Here is a 12,004-nt window from a genome sequence, read left to right as displayed (position 1 = left end):
GAAGCACTTTCATTTCTATCTTTTTTACAGAACTTTGTAAACATTATTTATGCCTCTGCATGTCCTAGAAAAAGAGAAGACACACACAATTGAATGCTAATGGGTAGCATCAGAATCACAAAACCTAGAGTAGGCCCATGTATCCAACTGCTTTGTTATACAAACTGCTGTTTCGCCTATACACAAAATATGGACCATAATTGTGAATGATGTGTGAATGTTCGTTATTATATTGATGGCAAGTGACATTTTGCTGATTTTTCAGGACAGCGTTTTCAAACTTTAGTGTTGCATAAAAATACATTCACATAGCACATCAGTGAATTTGAAACTCGTCTCCCCTGTCTACTCATCACTTACCCCACATTTGTGCATTACAATATCTGGAACTATGGCTCCCACCACAATCGATCGTTAAATACAAGGCCACAACAGGCAAAATGCCTAACAAGGTGGCTGAGAAAAAAATTCTCATAATGAATAGTACCAGACCAAATGAATTAGTATATATAAAATTTTATTTTTTCTAACCAGATAGAAGTTTTTAATGACTACTCAAAACATTGACACAAAATGAGTTTTTTGAACCCTCAAACTAAGCAAGAGAAAAATTAATAAACCACATGGCCCACATAACCCGCTCCCCTAAAAGTACAATGTTTTCCATTGTTCTGCAACAAACCCTCAGCTGACTGGAAATGTTTTGCAGTAAAAATTCTCATAATCGTGTTTTCTACATTTTTCCAGTTTGTTTTGCGACGTATATAGTAGATTTCTCCATATTCTGCTTTGGGAACATGCACCCCGAAATAACCTGACAAAATGATACAAGTTCTGCTTTGGCTAAATCATTAATTGCAATCTATTACTTTTGCATTATTTGGCAATATTTTGATGAGTCCGTTTTCATTATAAAAAAGTTACACAATTTTTTTTGACAAGATTCGGTGGAAAAGTAGGACACCTTTTATCTGATCCAGGTGGTTCTCAGAACCCTAGTTGAGAACCACCACTTCATTTCCAGGTTGAATACTTTATTCCTGTTTCTTTAATATTCTATACATACATGGTATTTGAAATTCATCTTTAAAAATTTAATATTTCTTTCGATAATGTAGACTGAATCGTGCCAATCAAACATATCTTTTCCCAATAATGTTATCTGAAGAGGTTCTGCCGAGTGCTATTTTCTATGGGACAGTGGCTCCAGTTCTTGGGTGGTATATTCTGAAAGCTTGCGTCATCAATCCTTATGAAGAGAGGCAAAAGAAAAAGTAAGTGTTTTTGTGGTATAATTGTTATGCGGCATATTCACTCAATGTGAAGCCCTCAGACTTGTTTGGTGTGGCCTGCTATCTCAAATATAATACAATTAATTGCTAATACAAATAGAAACCAAGAATGACCAACACACACATAAACCTGATAGCGAGTTCCATGTATATCTGGTGAGCATTAAAAATAGTAATGTGGTCCTCACATAGTTCCAAGAGATCCATATAATCTGCACATGGAATTTGTTGTAGACATCCATGCTTGAACTAGGATTTGAACCCAGACCAAAATCGGGTCTAACATGATAAACTCTTGAAGCGTTTACATGAAATTGGAGGCAACTTGTTGGATTGGATAGAATCATGGTTGAGATATACATCACAACAGGTTATAGCGAACAAGGAATTTTCAGATTGGACAGGTGTGAAGAGTGGAGTCCCTCAAAGAAGTGTCCTTGAGCATATATCTTTTTCCCTATCTATTGATAAATTTGATCACAGTATCGACAGGATTGTTAGCAAATTGGCGGATGACATGAAGCTAATGGAGGTACTCAGGAATTTAAGCGATAGGGAAATGCTCGACACATTTGAATATGATTGTAGCATGGACTACTGAATTGAGCATAACCTTTACGGTCGTATTCACCAACACAGTTTAAACTACAATCGCAGGTTAAAGGATAAGTGTTCAACATGTATTGGTTAAAGTCTTCAATTTAACCAATCCGTTTCGATCCTTTCACCTGCGATTACAGTTTAAACTGTGTTGGTGAATACGGCAGTGTGTTGATAAGTGCATGGTTGCTTACTTTGGTTCAAACAATCCATGTTTCACTTGCGAGTTGAATGGTGGTGTCATTCCGGATGCACGTAGGACCACCAATTTGGGAATCCTCATTGACGAGCGGCTTAGGTTTTCTGAACATTGTTCAGCAGTGGATAAAAAAAATTTACAGAAGGCTCACTTTCATTCTCCCAAAATGATCCTTCTACTTTTCCAGGGTTTAGTTCGTCCTGGAGATAAAACATGATACCGAATCCATGTACATCAGGTGAATATTTCCCAATAGATTGGTATGATCTGTACAGGAAATTTGTTAGAAGACATTCATGCCTGAACCGGGATTTCCACCCAGACCAGCGCAGCCAATTCCAGGGTTCCCAGTGACCTGGAAAGTCAGGGCAAGTCAGGGAAAATGTGAAATATTTGTCAAAAGTCAGGGAAAAATTCGAAATACTTGGGAAAAGTCAGGGAAAATCTGAAGGGGAAAAAGAAAAAAATCGAAGAAGATAAATCTTCATTCAAGTGGTTTACCTTCACTTTTTTCCATGGAAGATTATTTTTCAGATCTACAGGGAGAGAAAAAAATCCTTATCAGCATTTTTTTCTCCAGATCCCCTACTGAGAGAAATGTCTTATCAGTTGAAGGGTGGGATTTTACATATATATATATATATATACTAGCTATAATACTCTGCGTTGCCCGGGTTTTCTTCAATGAGGCTTTTTGGATCATGTGATATCCCCCTCTTTGAGAGACATACAGACCGTGTCTAAATTCACCTATATGGCGACTTCCTGCGCGACTCATGAAATAAACAAATCTAGATTTAAAGTAACGTAAAAATAAATATATATATTTTTCTTTTTTTAAAGGGTGCTAGGTATTTCGATCCCCCCTTTGAACTTTAAGTTATCTATCTGTGCCTGTTTCTGCTTCAAAAAATGCTTAATTAAAGCTGTGGAATTTTTTCGCTATACTTTTTACGGGCCCATAATTAATTTTAAAACAACCTAAACTATATGAATTTATGAAGTTGAATATTAAAAGACACAATACGGAGACATTAATTTTCATGCTTGAGAAGATATAAATAAAAAGTTGAAATCAATGTGTTATTGCATGGATATCCAATTCAAAAGTAGGTCCTGCTAATTACTTCATATTTAATTTTCTGGGCTTCGTATAGCCTATCTCTAAGCAAACTCAATATTTCAAAAATCGGGTATTTAATACAATTTTTAAAATTATTGATGTGACAGAAAACTCACCAAATTTCCGCATTTCTGCAGTAAAATCTGCAATTTTAGCACTGATTTCTATGAGGATCTCCCTTTTCCTGACCATCAAAGCGATGCTGATGATTACGATGTCATTCAAAAAACCTCATTACTGGGAGTATTGAAAATGTGGCAAACCATTATAAAGCCATAAATATTATACATATACTGACAGCGTTGAAGAAATGACAAACCATTGTAAAGGCATATACACGTCTTAAATGCATTGCTAGGGAACCACGGTAACCAAAGTAAACGTTCGGAAAGTGATTGTTGAGGCCCAAAAACCATTGTTGCCCTACTGTATTTATGCCTTACTGTATATATGCAAAATTTGGTGACGATCGATCTAAAATTGTAGATTTGTATAGAGAACACACACACACAGAGACAGACAGACACACACAGAGACAGACAGACACACACAGACAGAAAATCAATTTTATATATATAGATAACTGGAAAACAATGTTGGCCACAGAACAATCTACCCTCTGAGTAAATAGATGAAGGGATTTCTCTTAAGAGGAGAGGGTCTCCTTTCCATTGTTGAAAAAACAAAGCCAATACCAGTTCTTAACTTCTTTTCTATCTCTTCTGAAAGAACATTTTATCCTCTTGCTTTTTTTTCCTGCCTGTGGGTAGAAAACCTTTAACCTTTATAAGCTGAAGAATGATTTGAATTCAATTATCTCTGTGTGAGATTTCCAAGGAAACTGGTATTGTGTGCAAGATCATATACACAATTTGATTTTGTAAGGGGTGGTGGTGGCAAAATATTAGCATTTTGTCCGTGATGTTCTTTTCAATGGTATATTACTGCGAAATGATATACACAGTCCCCCCCCCCCCCGTATTTGCGGTTTTCTTCCCCTTCATTGGAATTTTTTTTCAGCGTTAAAATCATCATTCACATTTGCAAATCATCATTCACATTTTTTGCTTACAAAATTTCAGTTGTGCATTTTTAGGATGGCTCATTTGTCTAGTATTATTGAAAATGCTCTGAAAAGACAAAAAAAAGTGAAAACTTTACAAGAAAAATTGGATATATTGGCGAAAGTAAGTCAATTGCTGCTGTGACTCGCTATTACGGAATCAACGAATCTACAGTGAGATATATCACGAAAAAGGAATCTGAAATTTGATCAGCCATGGCTGTAGCTGCACCTGTGGCAGCAAAAACTTTGCATCACCTATGCATGTTTCTCATACCGAAAATGCTGGTTTTTTTTTGGGTTTTTTTTGTGAGTACAACAAAGAAGGTAGTCCAATTGATTGTAATATTACAATGGGAAAAAGCGGAAAGATTAATTTACTCTTCTATAAAGGGAAGGGCTAGTGAAACATCTATTTCATCAAAATTTTATGCAAGAAAAGGTTGATTTCATAGGTTTAAGAAACTATTTGGATTTCACAATGTAAAAATCACTGGCGATCAAGCCGCTGCTGACTAGGAGGCAGCTAGAAAATTTCCAAAGACTCTGCCGAAAATTACTGAAGACAAGGGATATTCACCTCAGTAGGTGTTTAACTCTAATGAAACTGCACTATTTTGGAAGAAAATGCCACAGGGGACATTTATCACCCAAGAAGAAAAGTAAGCCCCTGGTTTTAAGGCAAGTTGTTTTTCTACCTTAAGTAGACTTACTATGTTGTTTGTGCAAATGCGTATGGGTACATGGTAAGGCCCACCATCATTTTCAAATCTACGAATCCTTGAGCATTGAAGGGAAAGGATGTCAAAGTATTTGACACAGTATTTTGGATGAACAATAGAAAAGCTTATGCTACGGAAACACTTTTCTTGGATTGGTTCAAACAATGTTTCGTTCCAAAAGTCAGGAAGTACCTTGAGAGTAAAGACATGCCATTCCAAATTCTTTTGATACTGAATAAAACTCTTGGACACACAGATATCAAGGAGTTCAAAGCTGGTGGTGTGGAAGTCTGTTATATGCCTCCTAATACAACATCTATCATTTACCCCCCCCCCCCCCCTCCCCAATCAGGGGGTAATGTGAGCATTCAAGGCTCACTATACATGTCACTCAATGAAGATAATTGTGCATGCAATAGAAGAAGATGCAAATGCAGAAAATATCTTGAAGGTATGGAAGAATTACACTATCGCTAACACCATTACTATTATCACTAGAACCATGGCAGTCTTAAGAGAGAAACAGTCAACTCGGGTTGGATTAACTTTTTGCCACAATGTGCACCCCAGGAAACAACCATTTTTACAGAGCCAGCTGAAGAGATTATAAAAGACATTGTCACATTAGCGAAACAGGTGGGTGGAGAAAGGTTCAATGATATGGATATAGAAGAGAAGTCGAACAGCTAATTAATAGCAATTCAGAGGCATTGATCGAGGAATTAATGCTACTGATTGCTCATGCAACAAGCGGTACCAGAGGAATATCAAAATAAAGAAGTAGAAGACAAGGTCACCATGAGTATAACATAGCGGAAGGGCTTCGCAAGGTTCAAATCAGCAATAGATTATTTTCATGATATAGATCCCTCCATGTTACGTTCCTTACATGTAGAAAAATTGGTAGAGGAAGCCTTGTCATCATATTCCAACATAATTGATGATATGAAGAAGAAACAGCAAACAGAAATCACAATGTTCTTTCAGAAAACATCACCAACAATCAATCGCTGCACCCTCTTTTACATTCCCTTATACTTTTGCGTCACCTTGCTCTTCTCACGATGTTCGATAAACGAGATAAACAAAAAAATATGGTTTCTTTTATTCATAGATTTCCCATATTTTCCCCACCCCCAAAATGTAACCCCCACAAATGCGGGGACGACGACGACGATGATAATTTAGAGTGATATTGGATGGTTTAGAATTATATATGCACGTGACAGTGTACACACTTTTGGTCAGGGAGATTTTTGAATTTGGTCAGGGAAATGATCAAGCAGATTTTGCTGGGAACCCTGCAATGGGTAGTATGCTGACCACTTGACTGCCAGGTAGGAATTTATACTCTAGGTCTCTCCCCCTCTTTTTTTTAACCAAACAGTTGTTATCCTGAATGAGACCTTCAATGATATTATTGGTGTGTTATTTGCATTTGTGGATATGTGTAGATCATACATATTTGTGGATTTTATATTTCACAGATTACTCGAAGAGAATGCGGCCAAGCTCACTGAAAGAAAAAAAGATGCTTTGATTGCAGTGAGTATATGTCACATTGATTTTAAAAAAATGCATTCATTGTGGTATTACTATATGCATGGTTTAAACGACTATCCTCTGATATCTCATATTTCCTTGGTGTCTATCCATGGATAACCTTGTTCTTGTTTGCAGGTTAACTTGATGAAAGAAACATACGAGCGTGTAAAAGAGGTGGAGGAAAGTAAGAGGGGTTTGGTGATAATCAAAGCTTGGTATGGGAACTCTGAATTGATTTCTGACTTGGATAGAGAGTAAGTCATGCTTATTAATATATGTTTCGATTACAAGCATTTTTTTCATTAGTCAATTATATTTAGTTTTTATTATACTGAATCTCATTCTTTTGAATTTAGTGTGCTAGTGTTCATTGCATCTAACTGAGCATTGTTACTTTACTGTTATCTAATAGCTGTAGCGAGTTTCACGTCAAAAGGAATTTTCTATGCATTTTATATACAATTGCACATAGATCAAAATTACATCTCTCCGTTATATGTACACTGCCTGATAGAGAAAATGCAGCAAAATGAAAGAATAGAATGTGATGAAAATTGACAGACAGACTACATATAAAAAGTGATTTTAACTTATGTAATACAAGGATAGAATATACTGATTAGGAAGTAGGACAACTCTTGCAGGTACAGATGAAATAAGCATGCAGATGGTATCCTGAGAGATGGACAACCATAAGCTTTCAAGCATACTCTGTAGTTTCCTCTGATTGAAATAGATCAAGCAAATGACAGCCAATCACGTTCTATACATGCTCAATGGGTGAGAGATCTAGAGACATCACAGGGAAACTGATTATCTGGGTACGTTGCAGTGCTTGTCTGATGATGATTGCCATGTGAGGTCTGACATTTTCTTGCTGGAGAACAGCATTTTTCAACTGCTGAAGGTAGGGAAGTGCAATTGGCTGTAGCACTTCACTCACATGATACGAACCAGGAGGGGGGATCGATCATCCATGATGCTGCGTTGTCGAGCAGTAGGGCATCATTTGATAATTGCAGCAGGATTGAACCCGTTTCCACAATCTTATTCCGACTGCATGCTGCTTTTGACCAATATTTGAGAAATTGTTCTTGCTAATATCGGAGCATTCGCAATACATCTTGCAAAATATTGACACTCATGGATTGTGGGGCCCGTCATCACACGCCTTCAGATGTGTGTGCAAGCATTCTGACATACATTTGGCTGTGTCATAGTTCCCAAACTTTTAGTTTCATCACTCCTCTTGTTCAGGAATTTTTTACTCTCGCCCCAACTCAAGCAAACCCATAGGATCCTGTTATACCCATAGTTTCTATTGCCTCTCCCCAGACCATTCCATCACCTACTTTGGGAAATACTGATCTAGATGTAGCATGCTCCTCACATCATCTTCTCCACATCCTGAGCAGTAGACCTGTTTCAACTGCAACACGGAAGGACCATTCAGCCAAATTAAAACCCTTCATGAACATGCTTTGTTATTGTCCAGGCATCTATTCAACTATACATTTTCCAAGACAAAAAAAATTGTATTAAAAAACCCAATTTTTTTTTTCTGTGACAGTAACAGTTGATGCATGTAATGTTTCCCTTGCATCTCTAACTAATCATATGACAAACTTGCATTTTGGATCAATTTCGTAAATTATTCAGCTGTGAATTCCTGGTGATTTCTATAATTATGCTAACAAATCTTCATAGTGTTGAATTTTTTCTGTCAGGCGATGTATAATACAAGTTACCACTATGTAAAATTATCTCCTATGATAGGACCAAAGAAGATGAAAGAGTTCTTGATGTCACAATACAACTGCAGTGCTTGGTTAAAGAATCAAGACTTGTTCTGGCTGGGCGATCAAAGGTAAAATATTGAACATTTCACAATGTATCAAATTAACTAATTATTTCACAAGTTTAAAATTGAATATGTTACAATAATTTTTGTATGATACATCAGTATTTTTTTCTCTCTTTACAGAGTAATCTACCTGGTTTCTATGATCCATGTTTAGGTGAAGACAAATCAATTCTTGTCGTCTATTTATATAGGAATAAAAACTTTTCTATCATAGTCAAAGATGACGAAGTATTAAAGATACCCTCTATAGATCGTAAGTTTCACAATTAAGAAAAACTGATTTTACTTTTGTTTTAATTAGTTTTTACTGTATTATCACAACTGTTTAGAAATCACAAATGCATTTTACCAGTTCGTAAATTGTAATAAACGATTTACCTATCTTTTCTTTGCCAGCACCACCTATTGGCCTTTTTTTAGTCTTAAAAAAAATTCCAGTCACCTAGCGATACCAACCCTGGGAACTATTTTTTTTATGAATTTTCGAAGTTTCTATGTACTTTTTACCCACCCTGTAGTTAGTCAGAGGGAGAATATAAAATTGACATCCACTTTAGTTCACGTTTATTGATTGCAGTTCTTAAAGCAACCTCAATTGTTCAATCTATGATTTTTCTTTTTCAGGTTGATATTGGATTTATATTAGGTTCAATAAAATATGTATAGAAGAATCAGAGCTAATCATTCGAGATCATCCTCGTTTGTGTATTGCTGTGCAAGTTGTAGTTTGAAAAATACGATTAAAAAAACAAACAATATTTTTACATTTTTATTAGATTTTCTTCCTTGCGAACAACTTTTGGCATAACCAGTAAAATTCTCTTAACTGATTTTATATAATCACCCGATTACCCATAGGTGCACTTTTTGATTTATCCCCATGGACAGTTTATAAGTAATTGACAATATCGGCTGACAGTTAATATTTCCCATGCCCCACACACATGTTCACTATCATGACCTCCAACATTTTTCTCGATAAAATATAATGAAATTTTCAATTTCTTATACATGGTACCAGGGTTGTTTGGTTTAAACCACAAGTGGTTTTTTTTCAAAAAGTCTCATAAAAGTGGCCTGAATATATATATTTTTTTCATATGAAGTATCTGTTATTTAAAGTTATATACACAAGCCAAAATTTCTCATTCTTACCACATTTTCTAACCTTTGGCTACATTCTGATGCTCTATATATATATATCTTTACCAAATTCATGAATAAGGATTGTATCATACATCTAAATGTAGTGGTGTATTATCTCACAGGGTTTCTTTTTCCTTTCACAAAGCAGCAGCAACAGTAGTGATCAGGGTCGGTCTTAGACCTAGTTGCGCCTGGTGCAAAAACAGTAGTCAGCCCCCCCCCCCCAGGTGCAGATGCAGAGTGATGTGTCGGAGGCGGCAATTTTCGCTAGTCATTACTGTCCATTTTATAATACGGGACATATTCATTCTACCATATTATCAGACTCGGTGTGTGATCGCCCCTCCCTCCCCCTCTTGGTTGGATATTAAGGGACGAAGAAGTCTGAAAAGCTTTCTTCCTAAAATGGGATTACCACCATTTAACTTGTAATCAAGCATAAAAACCCAACTTGTTTGATTTAAAAACATTAAAAAACGTCACACATTTATGCAGGGTACTCATCACAAAGGATCTATCTTCTTCATACTTATTTTAATTGAATTTTATGGTAAAATAAGTATAGTTTCATACGTAAGGGTTAAACTGATAATAAAAGTGGTTAAATGAAAGTGATATTTTCATATGATTACTTTCATATTTATAAAACTCATGTGAACTTCATTTAAAATTATCCCTTTCAGACCCAGTACTAAGAAATGGAAGGGGCAGGCAAACACCAGCTAAAGCACCGTGCTCTGCAACTTGGGCAGGTCCGTAACTATTCCGAAGCCACTTGGACGGTGAGCGGAATGGGAGGGGGGCACTTGTAACTCCTTTTTCTGAGCACAACCATTTCAAGAAAAGTCTGTCCCCGACCTGGGGAAGGGCCATCTTAAGAGCATCATGGGCCCCCTAGCCAAGTGGTTTTTCTGAGGCCCTGCCTAGTAAATTCTAGATAATTTTAACTACATCTCATTTTCGTGAGGGCCCCTCTACTTTTGAGGATCTCGGGCAGCGCCCGGGTGAGTCCATGCGTTAAAACGGCACTGAGAAGGGGTTATTTTTCCCTCTAGATTTTTTTTCTAACCTCCGGCTTTAATCTCAACGATAACACGCAATTCTCTTCCACCTAGTACCTTATCAAGGTGTAAAATAATGCAGTGAAGCATATTTTTGGGACAACGATCCCAATGGAATAAAGCAATATATATTTTGCATCTCACTTTTTTTTAGTTTAAAAAGCAGAATGGGGGGGGGGGGGTCCATGATCGTAGAATCTGGTTTACAAAGCTCAAATTGAACTTCCAACATACGTTCCTCATTAGTTTCTTGAAAGCAAAAAGATGTCCTTTCAAAGTTCCATTTTCCAGAGATACTGTCTAGGAGCTTCATAGGAAGCTTTACAGTTACTAACCGGGTATCTGAAACAAGATCCATGAAACTCTGAAAAGATGTTCAGTTGTGTATGTACGGTTTGTTACAATTTTCAAGTCCACACACACACACACACACGTTGCACTTAGGGGCAGTTCGAGACAAAATCTCTACCCGAACGGGACCTTTTTATGTCCCTGACTTCCAATTAAAAAAAACTTTTGTTTCAATCTTTTCGTTTTGATGCATTCAAAAGAACAGCGATATTTTATGTCATAACATATGTAGAGTTTTTTTCTGCCCTTTTACCTTGGATCTCCTCCTAGAGCGGGTAAAAATCATTTTTCGTCCTTCTCATTTAGTGCCCGGTGCGATTACACCGGTCGCACTGCCCTAAGACCGCCCCTGATAGTGATACCATCATGCTAGGGGCAGGCATAAAGACACCAGCTGTCCCTAAAGGACAAAGACCAGTATACACACTAGTAGTTACATTACCTCAGACATTTTCATTCCCATAAGAAGTAGCACATCTCACACTGTATATCACCCATCCTTAATATTCAACAGGTTTTTTTTATACTTTCATGGTTAAGCCAGCAGGGGTCTGTCCAGACTTTTTGCACAGGGTCCTGTTTTTGTGAAAATGTACCTTATTTTTGTGAAAACGTTCAAAATAGCAGTGAAAGTAATACTAATTAAACAGCAACCTCATTTTCCTATTTATTACTTTATACAAAAAAAAAAAACAATCTGTGTGTCGTAGTCTTTGCATTACTTTATTTTACGTTAATTTGAAATCAAATTGAGTTTCAAGTTAAAAAGTGAGAATTGCTAAATCTTCAGAAAAATATAAAAACGTACCAACAATCATATCCTTATACGTCTATTTCCAGTCGATTTGAAAATATCAATGATTGAAAGGCATTCAATATCTGTAAGCTTGTCGGGTCCATTGAGTATGATCCGAAGATGTCTGTCGAGAGTGGTTAGTGACAATTTTGATCTTAAATCGGTGCACACAAGGTTCATTTGAGAAAAAAGTCTCTCGACAGATGCTGTTGATGAAGGTATGATAGTGCATAATGATAATA

General features: G+C 36.5%; 1 protein-coding gene across 2 annotated transcripts in view; it reads left to right on the top strand.

Annotated features, from left to right (window-relative positions):
- The window catches only part of LOC149081567 (dnaJ homolog subfamily C member 11), a 32,473-nt gene extending 23,299 nt beyond the window's left edge, over nt 1-9,174 (top strand). For both annotated transcript variants that reach the window (XM_089238510.1, XM_089238512.1), the window contains 6 exons: nt 1,119-1,274; nt 6,487-6,544; nt 6,680-6,798; nt 8,321-8,411; nt 8,529-8,661; nt 9,033-9,174. In XM_089238510.1, coding sequence (XP_089094636.1) covers nt 1,119-1,274; nt 6,487-6,544; nt 6,680-6,798; nt 8,321-8,411; nt 8,529-8,661; nt 9,033-9,037 — 562 coding nt within the window. In that variant the 3' untranslated portion in view covers nt 9,038-9,174. The remainder of the gene's footprint in view (nt 1-1,118; nt 1,275-6,486; nt 6,545-6,679; nt 6,799-8,320; nt 8,412-8,528; nt 8,662-9,032) is intronic.
- Nucleotides 9,175-12,004: the final 2,830 nt, after the last annotated feature.

The sequence above is a fragment of the Pholcus phalangioides genome, unplaced genomic scaffold, assembly GCF_987345545.1.
Source record: "Pholcus phalangioides strain wild (caught in Gottingen) unplaced genomic scaffold, Ppha-v1.0 ptg000010l_1, whole genome shotgun sequence".
Taxonomy (NCBI): domain Eukaryota; kingdom Metazoa; phylum Arthropoda; class Arachnida; order Araneae; family Pholcidae; genus Pholcus; species Pholcus phalangioides.
The sequence above is the reverse complement of the archived record's forward strand: the minus strand, read 5'-3'. Positions and strand labels throughout refer to the sequence as shown.